The following is a 19,143-nucleotide window of genomic DNA, read 5'->3' as shown; positions in this document are numbered from 1 at the left end:
TCGTACCCTTTCTCTTAGAACGCGACAGCAATCAAAAGTAGCCTATCAGTTTTTGAAGTGCGCAGCAAATCGCAATTTAAGCTAATGGGATGATGAATGTTTTTTTGGTGTGACGTCGAAATGCGTTTTCATTGCCATGCAACAGATATTGAACAAAAACACTAATTCTCACAAATTCAGCTCATACATATTTAATCTCACTAGGTCTATTGCTATGACATTATATCAACGTGATTTTCCCAAGAAACACCATCAAGGTCAGGAAGTTCGTAGGCTGCATCTTCAACAATCACAGACATGCAATTAAAAAACTTGAAAGAATAAACATCTACATTTAGAGGTCTTTGCCTTGACGTTCTATTTCATCAAGAACGAAATCCATGTCGTCATGGTTGACCATTTCGTTCATGACTGTCATTCGAAAGAAGGCTGGGGTATCCGGTGTCGGCGTAAACCCGACCAATAAAGATCCAGCTTTCTGCATTCTGTAATAAGTCGATAACGATTTGAAAATAGCCCACAAGCAGTTTTGTAATGTAGAAAATCAAAATAGCTTCCTCATGACACTGTCTCAAAAACATACGAAAAGCACAAAGTGTATCATTACATTTAGTAGGAGCCTACAAAGTATGTGTGAAACTTTTTAGGCAACTTCAATTTTTTAAATTTGGCATCTCACAAATACAGTAACACGATTTCTTTTCAAACTGATATTCCATACCTCAGTTTGATAACCGGAACGACTGCCGACAACTTTTCAATAAATGCTTTGTCTTCTTTCTGGCCTCGCATGCTAGGTGGCACAAACCAGAAAGGGACATTGGTGCATTCCAGCTGAATAAACAAACGAAAGCTCTGTTAAATGTTTTCACGTCAGGCACAATTGACAGCTCGGTTTTGGATTAAGAGTCTAGACGAGAGGGACTGTGCTTTTGACGAAACGTACTCATAGAAAGATTGAAAACGCCAATTTTATTGATAGGCCTACAAGTTTTAAGAAATCTACAGGATTTACATGGCTAATGTTTTTGTTTAGAGCAGTTCTGATTTGAACCTTTCGAATTCTGGAGGGTTGCGTGTGACGTTTGGCTTCGATCACCGCAAGCCCGCGCGAGAAACTAAATTAGTCTCGCGCTTGCCTTCAGATGATCTCACATTTTTTGTAAGCTACACGTTTCATTTTTTGACTACGTTGAGCAAAATAGATTAGTTTTTAGTTTGGTTGAAGTAAAATTGGTCGTTTGTTTGCTTGTCGATAGAGTTTTTGAGAAAAGAAAGAGAATACACAAAAGGTTTCCATATATTTTATACAGTCAAAACTTAGAACAAAGAAGGAGAAGTAGCCCGTTTGCGCATCCTGGTAACCCCGACTGTGCTCGGGATAGGGTGTAACATGTACCATGTTTTTAACTAACAAATTTATATTTTAACATTTAACCGAAAATTATCATTATTGCAAAATGCATTTCAATGCTGCAAATTCAAAACCTAGCGTTCTCACAGAACATAAGTCAAGCTTCCTGTAACAAATGCCACTCACACAGAATCTAGCTCAACACATCTGTGTTTCTAATGCGACATAACTATGAAACCGGTATAGCTTTTCCCTTGATTCTTACGATAGCTTTATTGACATGAAAAGGCTCTACCGGTATATTATGAAGTAAGCGGGGAATTGAAAAAACCAGGCATTCGGAATTTGACTAGCAAAACGAACGGACTGAATTTTAGAACAAGAAGGTTAAATGCACGCCGGGAGAATGTCACTTATCCGACACCCGTCTCAATAAATTAAATTAGTTAGATATTTTCTCAACTCCCCGAATACTAAAACTTGTAACATTGATAAATAATAAAATGTATGATTCTATTCGATTGGTTTACTTTTTGTAGGAAGCCATACCCCTAGACTAGACAGCCAGAAGCCTAAATTATCCTTTTTTAATTAGAGACTTAGAGTCTCTCAATATTCTTTTAAATTATCCTTTTTATTTTCCTTTTATAACAAATTACGACAACTAGACAGCCAAACCCTACACTGGGGAACTAAGTTAAGCAAAACCCTACACTAAGGGGCTTCAGAGTTAGGTAAAATCCCTACACTGGGGGCTCGTCCGGGATAGTAAAAAATTTTTAGTTTGTGAAAAATTTTTTAGTGTAGCCAAATTAGACAGAATATTTATCAGGTAGTCAGACAGTCTTAATATAATTAACTTATTAAACCTTTAATTTAACATATGTAATATAAATGTTAGCCTACCACATTGGTGACACTCAGACAAGTAAGTTTAGAAATATTCTTCAAACTAGCTATAAAAAAATTTGGTAAGTACCCTATGCTACAATTTTTATCATAAATATCTTTTAAAAACATGTTAACTTACTTGATAACATTTCACACGTTGATTCGCCAACAAACTATGTGTAGCCTACTGTACTCTTAAGCGCAACGCCGGCATTTATTGCTTGTCAAACGTAACTGATTTTTGTTGTTTGCTCATGGAAAGTAATAAAGCGAATTGTTCAGCGGCAGACAGCCCATTTAGACGCCGATGTCAACAATTTATTTACATGCTAAACCGCCATTTGCCACTTTTAATATTTTTAAACGTTCACATTAGAATAATTAGATTTACTAATTAGTAATTACCAACAAGTTGCCTTTTCAGGGAAACATAACCATGTAATTTTTTGTTTAAAATTCACAGTGTCAAATGTAACTTAAATTTTTAGCTCATTTTAATATTCTTTTTATTTTGCCTTACTCGGCATCGCAGATTGCAGGACACCCCGTCCCAATCTTATTTTATACAGACGTGCAGGCACCGCTCTGCAAAGCGTTGTGGTTTCGCTCCCAAGCAACCATCGTAATTTTTGTGCGTCTTTTTACTCCGGCTAGGAGACACTTTGGTACCCTTATACGTTCTCAGCTGAAGCTATCAGTTCGTGCAACTCCCTGGGGCAAAGGAAAGGGGAAATCATGCGAAGCCGCCTGGACACATAAGGTTGTTATCGTTCCCCCCATTTTTTTAGTATTATTAGGAGCTAACATGATTTGAGAAACTTTGTTTAGTTATTTTAGCCGCTGTTTTTCTTTTGTTTGGAATTGCAGTATATGCACAGTTATTTACCCTGAATAGTGAATATGGAACTTTGTGTGCAAAAGCTTGGTTGGCATTTGGCCATGTAATTTATTTTGTTTCTTGATAAGGCAGGAGCGCTGCCACGTTCTAAAATCGATTAAACAGCACCATTCATCACACGTCGTTTAAACGTTGATTAACCACTAAAAAACATACTAGCCGCTTTAGACCTAACGATTTTATATCGGTATGTTCTATTGAACCATTACTGTTTCCTGTTACATACACCCTATTAGCCGTAAGCTTAGCCTACGCCATGACACTGTCATGTTACGTAGTATTCTCGTTTATCATATGCTATTATATGCCGCTTTTCCATATCGTACTACAAGCCAAGCCATGTCTCATTGACATTGTTCATTCACCGATATCTCATCATCACATGTTTTCACTGAATTTTATTACAATTTTAGGTGCTCATCATTTCACCTAGCCTACGTTAACTAAGCTATTCGTTCTCAATGACTTCGCTCATTCACTGACATTGCATCCCCTGTATTGTATCACAATGTACATACTTACAGTCTATCAATTTTTCCTGACTGTTCTCACACTTGAACAGCTTCTAGAACCTCATAAGCTGGAATTTTCCGCCATGATTAAATCATGTCGCCTAGTGGTTTCATCAATTTTATGCTATATTTTTTTGTTATTGTGTTATACTACCATGTACGTACTTTACTTATTATACCGCAATTATGTATCTTGCGGATGCTACTCTGTATCGAATTTTGCAGATGCGCCACCTCACCGCATGGTTGCTGCCAGATGAGATGCGAGAGACCTTGAGAGACCTTGAGAGACTACAGCACTACGACGGATGACACGACAGAGTTCTCTATCGCCACCACACGGTGACTCTCATCAACTTACCTCCACGCGAGATGCCTCTATTCAGAGATGCCTTTACTTAAAGAAGCCCTGCGCAGACGACGTCAACTCGGCTAACCTCATAGCCGCCAACATGCACCGAAGCTGCATCGTTAACTTTCAACATGGTCAATCCCATGTCCGCCGTAAAACTGCACTACCGTGCACAGTAGTTGCATTGTTACGCACTCAAACCTTCTTCACACAAGAAGCACTCTACTTCAACAACATCGCCGCAGCATTCAGCTGCCCAAGACGTCTGCTTTACAGCTTGCGACCTTACAAGCTGACCACTCATTCATGTCGTGCTCACTGCTCATCATCCGTCAACAGACATAAACTGAACTGCTCATCAGCACTGCTTGTCATAGTCTCGAACTCAACATGCTTGAACTGTATAGCATAACTGGTCCTCAAAGACATTACTCTCACAAACGCCATCTTTGTCTAGCTAGTACAACCTTCGCGCACGCGCAGCACACCGCTATTCTATTATTATTATGGTTGCTTCTATGAGTGTCAAGCCTATCTCCCCGGACGCTGGGCATGAACAATCAAGGACACTCACCTGCCTATATAGCCTAACCTACCATATTTGTGTATTTTATCTTGCAAGTGCAATCTGTGTATATCATACCAAGCCAAAGGGCTCCCAGGGAACTAAGACATCGCCTTATCTCTTATGATAAACGACTGTTACCCCTGTAACCGCAATTACTGTAGCCTATTACAGTCCTGCAATTATTGTATATCGTAGCCTACTAAGCCAAAATGGCTCCCAGGGAACTTAAGACATCGCCTTATCTCTCATGATAAACGACTGTTACCCCTGTAACCGCAATTACTGTAGCCTATTACAGTCCTGCAATTATTGTATATCGTAGCCTACTAAGCCAAAATGGCTCCCAGGGAACTTAAGACATCGCCTTATCTCTCATGATAAACGACTGTTATTCCTGCAATCACGTTATCGACTACTTGTTAAATTATGTGTGCGTCCAATCTCCTCATCCCACGAAAGGAAGGGGGTCATGTGCCTTCCCCTAGCAATTGTTAGCCTACAATTGTCAATTTTCTTTGTAAAAAACATATCTTATAACCACACACCTACATATTATTGCATCATGTATAACCGAATTATCGTAATATTACTTATCTGTTATTTTTGCCGTAAGGAGGGAAGTGTGTAACATGTACCATGTTTTTAACTAACAAATTTATATTTTAACATTTAACCGAAAATTATCATTATTGCAAAATGCATTTCAATGCTGCAAATTCAAAACCTAGCGTTCTCACAGAACATAAGTCAAGCTTCCTGTAACAAATGCCACTCACACAGAATCTAGCTCAACACATCTGTGTTTCTAATGCGACATAACTATGAAACCGGTATAGCTTTTCCCTTGATTCTTACGATAGCTTTATTGACATGAAAAGGCTCTACCGGTATATTATGAAGTAAGCGGGGAATTGAAAAAACCAGGCATTCGGAATTTGACTAGCAAAACGAACGGACTGAATTTTAGAACAAGAAGGTTAAATGCACGCCGGGAGAATGTCACTTATCCGACACCCGTCTCAATAAATTAAATTAGTTAGATATTTTCTCAACTCCCCGAATACTAAAACTTGTAACATTGATAAATAATAAAATGTATGATTCTATTCGATTGGTTTACTTTTTGTAGGAAGCCATACCCCTAGACTAGACAGCCAGAAGCCTAAATTATCCTTTTTTAATTAGAGACTTAGAGTCTCTCAATATTCTTTTAAATTATCCTTTTTATTTTCCTTTTATAACAAATTACGACAACTAGACAGCCAAACCCTACACTGGGGAACTAAGTTAAGCAAAACCCTACACTAAGGGGCTTCAGAGTTAGGTAAAATCCCTACAAGGGAATTGCAATTGTTTCTCTCGAACAAGGAATTCTTGGTAGGCGCGAGTCATCAGCTCGCGTCGATTAACCTACGTACTTGCCTTTTGTACACACAGCCAGAGGTGGGCAAAGTTACTTTCAAAAGTAACTAAGTTACAGTTACTTGGCCAAAATAGTAACTGAGTTACCGTTACAGTTACCGATTTAAAAAAGTAACTAGTTACCGTTACTAGTTAGGCTACAGTTACTAGTTACTTTCAGTTACTCATAAATCTCAACATAAAGTTTTGTACCTGGCCAGCTCTGCATGTACCTGTAAGTCCAGTTTAACCGTAATGTTTGATATATAGGCTATTGACTAGTGTTAGAGCCATCTATGCTAACATAACAGCACAAGTACAAAACCAACAATGTTTTATTTAAAAAAACTATTCAGTATAAATATGCTTATTTCCTTTGAGAAATACGAGCATTTTAAAGTGCTCGTCACTTAAGCCTGCCCTTTTGGGCTTTAAAATGTCCTTGCCCAATGAAAACAACCGATGGAATGGGAGTGTTATGTTTTAAAAACAGTTTTTTCATGGGTCAGCTTGTAAATCTGGAACCGCTTAACTTGGGCTCAGGGTCAGCTTCCAAATACTCCTGCAACAGATTCAACGCGCATTGCTTTCTCTTCTTAGTTTTTGCATAAAGTGGTGCAAAAAAGTCCTCTGTGGCTTTATCACCATCCACTTCAGTGTCGCTGCTGCTCCCCTCTTCAGCAGAGCAGTTTGCTTCTTCAATTGCTTGAAGCATGTTCTGTTTTATTTCGGTCTTCAATTCAGCATTGTCGCTTAATTGTCAGCCATTGGACACAGATAAGTTTAAATTGTGGGTGGAATGCAATAGCAAGCTGAAAGTCGCTGTCCTCGAACCAATGACCAAATCTGGTTTGTATTGCTTCCACAAGAACGTCCACCAACGGCAAGCAAACAGCAATGCTGTTGCTGGTTTTGATGTCAGACAACCTTTTTAGAGTCATTGCAAGCGTGGGTAGCAATACCCCCAGGTATGCCCCGGTATGCCTCCTTCTCGGAAATAATTTGTTTTCCCTGCTATGACTCGAAGTTGTTACTTAGACATCGACTTCCGATTTTGAATCAAGAAAACAATGATGTAGTAAGGGTGCGAACAGTGAACGTAACACCGAGACTCCGGGTCCTAAATACTCCAAAACTACGGCTCCTGTACACCTCTGGCAGCTATACGACAAGCATGAACTAACTGAGCTATCAAGTGTTGCCAAACACTTTTACTAAACATTGCATAGAAAGTCACATATTGATCAATCACCAAAAGCAATAAATTTAGCCAAATCAGTTCTCGAAAAGCGCCAAAATAGAGCCAAATCGCCAAACCATAAATATGAAGCCAAACGTCTTAAAAAAAATTGCCAGATTTCTGGACTTTGGCGATGAATTCGCCAATATGGCAATCCTGCTCCATAAGATCACAAAACAAGAGCGCCGCGCATGGGCAGTGCTCCTCCGATACAGCTGCGAGAAGAATGCATTATTGCGCAACGCGCAGCAAACACGCATAAAGCATGACACAAACATGTGCAAAGAAATGGACGGCAATTAGAAACAGAAATTTCAATGCAAAAGTAACTTGTAACTGTAACTGTTGAAAAAGTGCTAAAATAGGAACTAGTTACCGCGTTTCGTTACTTTTGGAAAATAGTAACGAAGTTACCGTTAAAGTTACTCAAAAAGTAACTAGTTACAGTAACTAGTTACTTTTGTAACTAGTTACTGCCCACCTCTGCACACAGCACACCAGATTCACACTTTGCAACCCTCCATTACACATTGCTGAGCACTGCGAATGGTCTGTCCGGCACGCGAAAATTTTTTTCCCACCAAATTTCTGTCTCATTTACATATTTTGGTAAAAGTTTGTATTAAAAACCGTATGAATGCAACATTGTCTCGTTGGCACGGTTGATTCAGTGGTTTCATCCTCTGCCTACTGATCGGGAGAACGGGGGTTCGACGCCCGTCGTAGTCAAACTTTGTTTTTCTTTAAATTAATTTTTGCGGTGCACAAGAGCTTTTCAAAAAAGTAGGGTTAGGAAAAGCTTATATTTTATTATCATTGCACAATTTCATTGGCAAATAGTTATTTCGCAATCTGAATCAACCAATCTCTTAAAACACTTTCGGAAAATCTTACTTTTAGAGTGACTAGAATCAATGAGACAAAAATCTCGTGGGAAAAAAATTTTCGCGTTTTGCTTTGCGCCTTGTAGCCCTGCTCAAACTAATCATTTTGTTATTGTGTCTGCGTGACTTATTTTGTGTTCGCACTTGTAAAGGTGAAACCATGCTCTGAGTTCGCTCGATTTGCATCAATTTCAAAAGATACAAGCTTACTAATGCCTCATGAAGTTGTTATCAACCGTTGAATTCGATTTTTGCCGTCTGAGTTTAGTAACCTACAGCTTACTCCTTACATAGATGTAGTTAGGAATTGGTTTCCGCAACAGTGATAGTTTGAACATCGTTATTGTCGGTTTCTTATGTATTGCATTATTTTGTACATCATGCATTTTTTTGTCGATTCACCATTTTTGTTTGGATAATCACATGGTTCATCTGGGGGAGGGCTCAGGGGCGTTGACAGGGGGGTCTAGGTGGTACTTTTGGACCCGGGCCCAGAATATTTAAGGGGCCCGGATTTTAAAAAATCACCACGTCTTCAAACATTATCAAGATCTTAATATAATCAGATCTAAAAGAATTGCCATCAAAGGTTAAAACAGCCATTTCAGCCGTCAAGTACCGAGCCCCCTTCTGGGTACCGGGCCTATTTCAGCTTTCTGGTGCTAAAATAGCCAATTCAGCCAAAAAACAGTAAAATAAAAATTTAGTCTAGTAGGCTATGGTGATTTCCCTAACCACGAATATTACCCGAAACACGAATTTCAAAATAAACAGGCTAATATTTGTTCAAACTCAAAAACTGAAATGGCACAGGAAAGAAGATTACTATTCCTATTTCTGCACTAAAAATTAGATCAAAACCACTTTTCAGATTGCAGCAATCAGCAAGTGTTTGACCTAGGCCCAAACACTTTTCCCAAATCAAATTCAAAACTTTCTGACTGTCTGCAGTGCTGTAAATTCTCTTCTGGTGAGCCAAGAATGACCAGTGAAACATCAATGAAATTGAGAAGTAATACTCTTAGCGCCATGTGACAAATAAAAGTTCAAAAAAGTTAGATAAAGATAGTAAGTTTTGCGGTTCAAGAAATTTTAAGATTGCACAAGATTTGTTAAATGACCATGCTTAAACGACATCAATAAAAGTTTGTTTGCAACCTTTATATTTATAGCATTGTCGATGAAGGGGGCCCGAAAATAAATTGGTACCGGGCCCGAGAAATCCTGTTAACGGCCCTGGGAGGGCTGGTGTGACGTTTGGCTTCGATCACCGCAAGCCCGCGCGAGAAACTAAATTAGTCTCGCGCTTGTCTTCAGATGATCTAACATTTTTTGTAAGTTACACGTTTCATTTTTGACTACGTTGAGCAAAATAGATTAGTTTTTAGTTTGGTTAAAGTAAAATTGGTCGTTTGTTTGCTTGCCGATAGAGTTTTTGAGAAAAGGAAGAGAATAAACAAAAGGTGCACAAAAGGTTTCCATATATTTTATACAGTCAAAACTTAGAACAAAGAAAAGAAGAAGTAGCCCATTCGCGCACATGCGCTTTACAAAGCTGAATAGCGGCGTAACAGCTTTTCAAAAGCAATAAACGCTTGGTGTCACCCTGGAGTAAGAAGCTTCAATTAACCCTTTCTTTCCCAGGGTTGCCGTTTGGCAACATTGAATAAAATAAACAAACAAAATTTTCGTTTTTTTTTGAAGTTATTACTACCCCAGGAAAGCTTTAGAAAAATTTTTCCGCCCAAAATAATAATTTGGGAATGAAAGGGATGAAACTGAGAAACGCGTCAGGTCCCAACAGCAGCTGGCTACGTGATAATACATTTATTGGATTGATGATGCAAGATTTACTCTCCGGATGGATCACCCTGGGGCGTCTAAATCCTACCTCGGGAATGACCAGACGGAAGTTATCTCTCTTCTTGATTTCCGCGGTGAGGTATTCAGCATTATCGAATGCACGCTCGACGTGCTTCTCCAAACCTTTGTCGCCTTTAGCCTTCCACATAAGCCACAACTTGAAAGCATCAATCTTAAATAAAAAGTAGAAAGGAAGTACGGTTTATAGTTGTACAGAAGAAAAAATGACATATAACATCACTGTAGGCGACCGGTGTGGCCTACGTTGTATTAAGCTATAATCGTAGCCTAGTTAGGCTATCAGCATCAACCAATCATTCCACTGCTACACTAAACTAGTGCATTAAGACTTGCATGGAGGTAATTACCAGGGGCGTAGCCAGCAAAAAATTTCGAGAAAGGACAAAAAGTATTATTGCACATCGTGTGCCCGGCAACGAGTTGGCGAAAGTGAAGCGCTCAGACGGGAGTTTCTCCAGAAAATGTTTAAAAAATCCTTAAAATTGCGCATTCTGAGAGTACTTGCAGCCTAAATCCGTAGTAAGCTCAGTCAAATGATGCTGTAGCCTAGGTAAAGCTGTTGCCTAGGTATTGAAGGTAAAATGTCTATCAGAATATTTCGGGGAGGAGACAATTGCCCTCCTCTGGCTACGGCCCTGGTATGTATACAAAAAAAGCGCAGAATTGGGTTTCAATTTCATTAAAATTCTGCTTAGTTTAGTGTTAATGCAAAGATAATAAAGCGTTGATAAAAAAAAAAAACTTTGACACTTTCCTTTGAAAATCCTTTTTACATAACGACACTTTAGTGTGTCTCCAAGTTAGAACCGTAAGCCAAAAAGCTCTGTTATATCTTAATAATTTGGAACAAGCAGGCTACGGCAGCCAACACATCTACGGAAGACGAAATTTTGTAGCAAGCAACGGATTTAAAACAGGTCAGATTGCAATACGTTGGTTTGAATGTTTACAACAAAAGCCAGTACATAAATATCCTTTCTCCACTCACTCGACGTCCGCACTGAACCAAGTTTCTTCCGAGGTCATAAGATTGATCGTATGGCTTTCCATCTTGAAAGAGGTATGGGACAACTAGGGAGTGTGCTTTTTTGAGAAGATTCTGATGAGGAAAAAATATCCATTACGCCATGTCACTTTCTACATTCCGCTAAAATCTACAAAGGATTAAAATCTAACCTCTGTTTTACGTGTTCAAGTATATAGTCCTAACTAAATAGGCTACAATGTCGGAAACCCAATCACCTACAGCAGGGCCGGATTAAGGTTTTATGGGGCCCTGGGCTGAGCTGAAAGTGGGGGCCCTTATCAAGTGACATTTTTCGCTAAAAATTAATGGTGGAGTGGGGCTACGATACGGGCCCAGTTGCATGTATCGGTTTCACGGAGTCCCAAACAGCGGACCAGTGACGTAGCCAGAGAAAAATTTTTGGGGGGGGCGAAATATTTCATGAATTGAAGAGAACAACAAAGTGTTTGATTTAAAGCCATCGCTACTTGATGTGCAGTGGCGTATCCTGGTGGGTTGAAGCAATAAAACTGGTAGGGGAGTTAGAGCGTGCCGAAGGCACGCGTATTCTAGGGGGTCCGGGGGCATGCTCCCCCGGAAAAATTTTGAAAAATTACACTCAAATAATGGATTATAGCGCTTTCTGAAAACACTTTTAGGGTAATATTTGTATGAAATTTATTAGCAGATAAACAGCTATTAACTTATTAAAGATAGCTCTTACACACGAACGGGCAAAAACTGCGGCTAAATAAGAGAACACCAAAAATTCAGCTACACAAAAACTCAATAACTACACAAAAACCCAACAGAGTAAGCCATTCTGAAATTGCTTCCACAAGTTAGTTCAAAGAAACGTAAATCGCGTAAATTTTGCGCGATTTACGATTTGCAAAATTTATTGGTGTCTTTCTGTGTGTCTGAAACAAATCCTTGGGGGTGTTAAAAGCCAGATGTCTTGGAAAACGATATAAATTTCTACAAACTTTATTATATTTTCAACAAAGAGCTCAACTTCGAAATCCAAACTTGGAAAATTTGCGGGGGCATGGCCTCTTTCGCCCCCCCCCCCCCCTGGCTACGCCTATGCAGCGGATCACCTTCTTGTTTGCCCTCGGCTTGCCACCCGGTGCAGTAGGTGGGACCTGTCAGTGTATAACTCCGTTGCGGAAGAATGTGTCAATCTGTGGTGTATCAACGAACTTTAGAAGACTCGATAGAAGAAGAAGAACTGCATTATATCTAACTGACCATCTTGTATCAGATAATGTCTTCAAAACAGGAAACCATCTAGGAATTTTGGATGGACTTGCCAACGATGAGTAGACGAGACGAGCCATGAATAAAGGCTTTGCAACAATTCAAAAAGCTCAGCGGCAGAACGGCATGTTTCTACAGGACATTTAGGCTACCGATTAAACTAAGTGAATGTGCTAGGGACATAATGAGCTACACTACATTTCTCGCACAGAAGAGCTTGAAGACCGTTATACTTGCCACTCATATTGGCAGCATTATCATAACTTTGACCCGTAATCCGTACCATTTTCGGATATGAAAGTATCAAATAAATATGTTTTTTGTTAACAAAACGAAGAAAAATTGAATAACTGGGGCTGGCAGCACATATGGGTGAGCCGCCCTTGCTTGTTTGAGATACGAATTAAAGCAGTAATCTCCAGCTGTGCAACTAAAAAAATTAGTAGATTTTTTTCTTTGAGGTGGGGGCCCCCAAAAGTGGGGGCCCTGGGCTTCAGCCCAGTCCGCCCCCCCCTTAATCCGGCACTGACCTACAGTAACCACACGTCCTTTCCAAGAAATGGCGTTGCTTGATATTGTCGTTTTCGAACAATTGTCTTTGATGGCGACAATTGAAGAAAATATTGTGTGAGCTAAAAAAGCGTGATAATTTATCTAAACAAAACTTTAATACCACACCTTTGGACAGGTCCCTTGCCCTCTCTAAACCACGCCACTGCAATCTACTCACCGCTTCCTTAATCAGCAACAGCGCGCATTGGTTCGGAGCACTGATCATTTTATGAAAGTTCCAAGCCACAGAATTAGCTCTGAAAGTATGTCAGTGTATATTACAAAAAAATCAGTCGGGTTGCTTTCAATAAAAAAAACTGAAATGCTCGGAAGCACTAGCGCAATGATTATAAATTTGCAACAGTTATAGCCTACAATTTATCAATAAGCGAAATTAAGCTGCATAATAAAATAAGCTTTATACAGTGAAAGATCATTAATTTTATCTTGATTCGGTATGAATCTACTCTCAATAGTGAATCTACACTGTAGAGAAGTTACATTTTAACAACTGCATAGCTCAAAAGTGTAACCTACTCATGAGTCAGACCGCTCAGTTGAAGCGCTCTACTTAATTCACGAATAAACGGCAAGACCAAGCTGCGCTGGTTCGACTCTCGGGGTGCGTGCTTAAATAACTCATTTCAAGGACAGCTCTCCAGTCAGCGGCATCCAGCGGATAGATAATTCATAAACAACACTACAACAACAAACGGAAACTTTAATCTGATAATTTCAGTGAACGGGCCTGCATTAGTGCTTCAAAGGCTCTACATTACAAGTATGCGAAGCTATCAGGATTAAGCTCTCAACAAAGCTTTCTCAATCTGAAAATAAAACTTTTCACAATCAATCGTTAAACCACAGTCTCTATATTACAGTCTCTATTATTAATATAGAGACTGTGGTTAAACCACAAGCAGCACGTTTTTGACGCATCCACGTAGCCTACACGCTTTGGTTCAAGATTTAGGTCAAGTAGACAGACAAACAAAGAAGTCCATCATTATGCCCACCTTCTGGCATGTTATTACGTGTCTTGTCAGAGCCGCACACTTCTGAGCGGTGTCGAGGCGACACTTTTCGAGCGTCGAGCCAGGGCTCTCACCACTCGGCTATGCAGAGGAAAAATAACACTGCGAGATAGCCTACAAACGGACTAAATTAACTTTTTCTAAAATGTGCGTTCTCAGCACACATTCCAAACCTACTGCATAATAACCAGCCTACAAAATAGTACCAAGTTTTGAAACATTTTTTTTAAATTCAACTTTAAAAATCACCAAAATTGTTCTTACCGTTCCACACCATGACACAGGTGTCTGTACTTCTTTGATAAAAGGGCACTCGCACCCCAGGCTCCCTGTCAACACAAAACAAAGTAGCTCAATGAGTTATGGTTCCCACAAAATATCTAAAGCTGGAGAACGTGGCCATGGAGGCCTTTGGGGAAAATGCCTGCCACCAAAACAAATGAAATTTGTTACACCAATTCAACTTTGGCAGAATGAAAGTGTGGGCTACAAACTGCATCCACAAGTAGGCTTTAGCTTCATTAACCAAATTTCAGCTTTATTGCAACAAAAATTAATCATTATATTGAAGTGAGCTGTTTTGATACTTGAAACGTGTGCCAGTTCCAATTAATAATTCATCACCCTTCCATTGAAGGGCAAACTATTCTAAACAAGCGGTTTTTCGATAGTTGTAATATGAATTTGAATTAGGCTATGCATTAGGCTACCGTACTGGTTTTTCATTACAGATGATTTTTTCGTTGACTGATTCATTCACTACTAATCTACTATTTAGGCCTACATACTTTACTCCTCCATGGCCTGGGTCGACACGTTGTCGTTGTGTGGTGGCTTGCGAGCACAGAGGAGTCTGTCAGGCAAACAAGGTCATGGAACTCCCATACTTGATTTGACTACAGATGAGCTGCCAGACTCAGATTGACCCAACCCCGTGTCACGTTAAAGTTTGTATAGCCTACATTACTGGTCCTACTGTACTTAATTAAATTTTCGTCGTATTTAGGCTTATGCCAGGTAGTTGAAGATTTTGATTAAGTCAGCGGAAAAGCAAAAAAGACAATATTCGTGTCCACCTTCAAGCACGTCTTCAAGTATCCGCCAGACAAAGCCGCATGCTTTTGAAAGGTGTCGCACCGGCGCCTTTCGGAGTGCCCTAGCCGTATCAGGGCTCTCACCACTCTGCTGTGTAGCGGATTTAATTAATAATTTGTTGATTGAGAGGAGATGTACAATGTCACAACCGTGGGAGCAGCACAAGTCATTTCAATTCTCAGTAAGGGCAAGGTGTCAAAGTTGTTATAAATGCTTCATAGATATTTTAACCGTTTTTTTTTTCAATTCAAATTAAACTGTGAAGCTAAAACGTTAGCCATGTTGCTCTGGGCAGTTGTTCAAATAACAAACTTATCGTAATTACTGTTTTTTACCTCTTCACTCTTTTGTACAATAATAATAGTAGCTTTTGACCAAAAATTAAGCTACAAAAAATCTGGGTGGTTTCTCGAAGGGTTCCGAGGGGGTGAATTTTGCACTACTCCTACGTAGCCTATGTGAATATATTTATTCCCATTTAATTTTTCAGTTGCGTCTACTCTTCCTAATAAGAATTGTCGTTTTCGTGCATTGTTGCGCTGTTAGCATCCTAACTAAGCATTGCCTTGGGCGCATAGCTCAGGCGGATTCAGATTGTTTTTCAGCCCATGACAGCACATTTAATACTAATATAATTTAGCAACATAAAGCATTGAATGGTCAATAACGATGCTTACGTCAATGTGCATCCAGATGTTATGTTTCTCGCAAATGTCTGCAATATCATTGAACGGATCGAAAGCCCCCAATACTGTAGTTCCGGCTGTAGCAGTCATGAACAAAGGATGGCAACCCTGAATTTGTAAAAACAATTTCGTGGGCCTAAAAGTGAAAAAAGGTAGGCTATTATAGCATATTTACCAACTGAAATATACAAACTCACGTTTATATTGAAACATTTATTTTTGAACGAAAGTAGCTTTTTTTAAACTTAATTCTGAGCTTGGAGATTTTACGTAGCCCAGGTTGACAGTTTGAGGTTTCACTTGCAGTTAAACTAATGCTGTCTATAAACTAACCAATCTTGTCGTTGTCGGCATTGTCGGCATTGCCAATCTAAGCTACTGCAAGTCAAACGAGAGAAGAAGAAGAAGAAGAAGAACTAACCAATCGACTGGATGCCATTGAGAGAGTATTCAAAGTGCGCTGCTCACACACACTGCGAGAGTTATAACAGTGTTGCTTGAAATTTTCAAATTTTTGTTTGTAATTCTTAACGTTTATCTATTAAGCTGTAGAACGAACAGTGCAAGGCGATCAGTAGTGTTGACAGAGGGGTCCAGAAGCTACTTTTGGACTAAGGATGATTTTTTGCGCTCGTAACCTTTCCAACGGGCCAGTAAAGGAAAACCGTCCTAAGATTTAGTGCGTTTTTTTCAGAAGTGTCTTGATGTGGGGCCCGATGATCTCGTTGGTCGGCCAAAAATATCTTCTCAACGGCCCTAAAGGCGATGGCAGTATTTTTATTGAAAATTAAATCCAGGTGGAAAGTTGACCCATCTCGACGTCTGTCGACATTACATACGTGAGTGCAAGCTAATCAATTGAGTGCAAGCTAATCATTTGCTACCACGCAGCATGTTTGTAGAGTAAACAAGGGTTTAAGTGGATTTTGTACATACTGTGAAGGACGACAAGTATTTTAGGATTACCACGAGTACCGTCCTTCGATAGCTCAGTTGGTAGAGCGGTGGACTGTAGTGGTTTAACCTCAGAAATCCATAGGTCACTGGTTCGAATCCGGTTCGAAGGATATTTTTCTTTTTTTTCCAGCTATGTTTTATGACGTCCATGAATTTAAAACGTTACTGTTAAAACAACATTCAACCAAAAACTAAATCATAAATGCGTTATATCAAATTGAATTGTACAATACGTTGCTTACTGCTTGTTTCGCTTCTGAGATACTTTTTTCCAGCTCTTCCGGAATTATTTTCCCACGTTTGTCACACTTGACTGAAAAGCAATTGTCTTCTCCGAAACCCAAAAGCGCTGCGTTTTTCTTAGCTGAATAATGGGCTTGTTCGGAACAGAAGGTGGCTAGTTTAGGAAGTCCACTCAATCCTGTTCCTTTGCTGTCGGGAAATTGCTTTAGTTTCGCTACATTCATGGCCAACATATTCGAGTAAGTACCACCTGAAAAGCCAGTCATATGATATAACATAAACCTAAGATTTTATTTTTTTCAAGCGCAAGTCAAATGATTACTTTACAAATTTGTGTAATATGCTTTTGTATTTTGTGTCCAGCCTAACCATGAAAAGGCTACATGTGATAAAATTTGGCCAATTACTAACCTGCTATTGCTGCGTAATCATTGATTTCATAAGTACGGTGGGCTACAATTTTATTAGTAGAGCTTTCGCCGCCGTAAAGGTGGCTTCATCAGTACTCTTATTCAAATAGAATCAGTTGTTTCTATTTCTATTTTGATTTATTTCATGTTTCTATTTGAATAAGACTATAAGAGTACCGATGAAGCCACCTTTACGGCGGCGAAAGCTCTACTTATAAAATATTTGTTGTTACCAAACCTGGTTGCTTTTTTACTGATTTTATACGTTTGGTTGAATCCTTTTACATGGATCCTACAAATAATTTATGATTCGCAATTCTCTAAACACCGAGAAGCCAGAACGGAGGGGGTCTTCAGAAACATTTTATTACTTATTGTTTTTATCATTTGATTTTTCATTACATTAACATTTTTCTCAACTGTAACAAATGGTTGTTATAAGTTAGTTGCATGTAATTGTTTCCGGCTTGAAACTTGTGATTATACAATAATGCCCGTAATAAGACAATTAAAGGCTAAACTACGAACTAATGTAATGTTGTCAGGGGCGTTGACAGGGGGGTCTAGGTGGTACTTTTGGACCCGGGCCCGGAATATTTAAGGGACCCGGATTTAAAAGATTCGCCGAGACTTCAAACATTATCAAGATCTTAATATAATCAGATGTAAAGGAATTGCTATCAGAGGTTAAAACAGCCTCTTCAGCCGTCAGATGGTAAAGTACCGGGCCCCCTTCCGGGTACCGTGTCCACTTTAGCTCTCTGGTGCTAAAATAGCCACTTCAGCCACCAAACAGTAAAATAAGAACTTAGTTTAGTCTAGTATAGTAATTTCCCTAACCACGAATATTTAGTGAAATATAACCCGAAACACGAATTTCAAAGTAAACAAGCTAATGTTTGTTTAAACTCGAAAACTAAAATGGCAACAAGTAAGAAGATTGCTATCCCTATTTCTGTACTAAAAATTAGACCAAAACCGCTTTTCAGATTGCAGCAATCATCAAAAGTTTGACTTAGGCCCAAAAACCTTTCCCAAATCAAGTTGAAAACTTTCTGACCGTCTGCACTAACTTTGCTGTAAATTCTCTTCTGGTGAGCCTGGAATGACCAGTGAAACATCAATGGAATCGGCAAGTAATAATCTAGTGCCATGTGACAAACAAAAGTTCAAAAAAGCAATCGCTAAATAGAGATAGTAAGTTTTGCCGTTCGGGAAATTTTAAGATTGCGCAAGATTTGTTAAACAACCATGCTTTTGGCATATCGGGTTTGATCTATTCCTCTTAATTTTCTACTTTGAACGGCATGTGTCATACCCATTTTAAGAGCAACCCTAATATTCATGACGTTGTCGATGAAAGGGGCTCGAAAATAAATTGGTACCGGGCCCGAGAAATCCTGTCAACGGCCCTGAATGTTGTAGTACACTTATAATAACATATCGTGGCGCGTGGGATGTAGGTAACCAACCTGGACAAAATGAGCCATCTCCATCGTTAAAACCAACGTACTTTTTAACATGATTTATGATTTCAACTTCTGCTACAGCGAATACAGGGCTGATCTCATAAGTATGGCTGGAAACAAAGACAACAATCAGTAAACGTTTGCATTTCCTGTGTTTGAAATAAAATTTGGCAAAGTGTAGCCAAGATAAAGTCAGGATAGTGCAAAAACAACAAGGTTTAGCCTACTGACAAAAAAAGGCAAACACGTAATATGTCGTCTCTCAGACCACCCACCGGGCGGGTTATATAGACTTCAAACAAGTAGTTTTTATAATAGCAGAATCAACCCTCCCCTCATATAGGCTAGCTATGTTATTGGATGTCATAAAGATTTGGATATCTTCAACGTGAATAGTTATATTTAGATAAAGTTAAGGTAGGGTTAGGGCCTATAGCTATTAGCTTT

The 19,143-nt window shown here is 39.2% G+C and overlaps 1 protein-coding gene and 1 non-coding gene across 2 annotated transcripts in view; one reads left to right on the top strand and one right to left on the bottom strand.

The window, feature by feature from the left end:
- Positions 1-175: 175 nt before the first annotated feature.
- The window catches only part of LOC145768592 (cysteine sulfinic acid decarboxylase-like), a 28,686-nt gene continuing 9,718 nt past the window's right edge, over positions 176-19,143 (bottom strand). The window contains exons 6-14 of the mRNA XM_082580121.1: positions 18,700-18,806; positions 16,817-17,067; positions 15,609-15,725; positions 14,101-14,165; positions 12,981-13,059; positions 10,973-11,083; positions 9,992-10,135; positions 722-834; positions 176-485 (exon numbers count right to left, since the gene is read on the bottom strand). Of these exons, the coding sequence (XP_082436247.1) occupies positions 335-485; positions 722-834; positions 9,992-10,135; positions 10,973-11,083; positions 12,981-13,059; positions 14,101-14,165; positions 15,609-15,725; positions 16,817-17,067; positions 18,700-18,806 (1,138 nt within the window). The 3' untranslated portion in view covers positions 176-334. The remainder of the gene's footprint in view (positions 486-721; positions 835-9,991; positions 10,136-10,972; positions 11,084-12,980; positions 13,060-14,100; positions 14,166-15,608; positions 15,726-16,816; positions 17,068-18,699; positions 18,807-19,143) is intronic.
- On the top strand, positions 16,596-16,684 carry Trnay-gua (transfer RNA tyrosine (anticodon GUA)). Its single transcript is given in 2 exon segments — positions 16,596-16,632; positions 16,649-16,684. It is a non-coding gene; the product is annotated as a tRNA-Tyr (tRNA).

The sequence above is a fragment of the Aplidium turbinatum genome, chromosome 4 (genome assembly GCF_918807975.1).
Source record: "Aplidium turbinatum chromosome 4, kaAplTurb1.1, whole genome shotgun sequence".
Lineage (NCBI taxonomy): Eukaryota > Metazoa > Chordata > Ascidiacea > Aplousobranchia > Polyclinidae > Aplidium > Aplidium turbinatum.
Note: the sequence above shows the minus strand (reverse complement) of the source record. Positions and strands in the feature narration are given on the sequence as shown.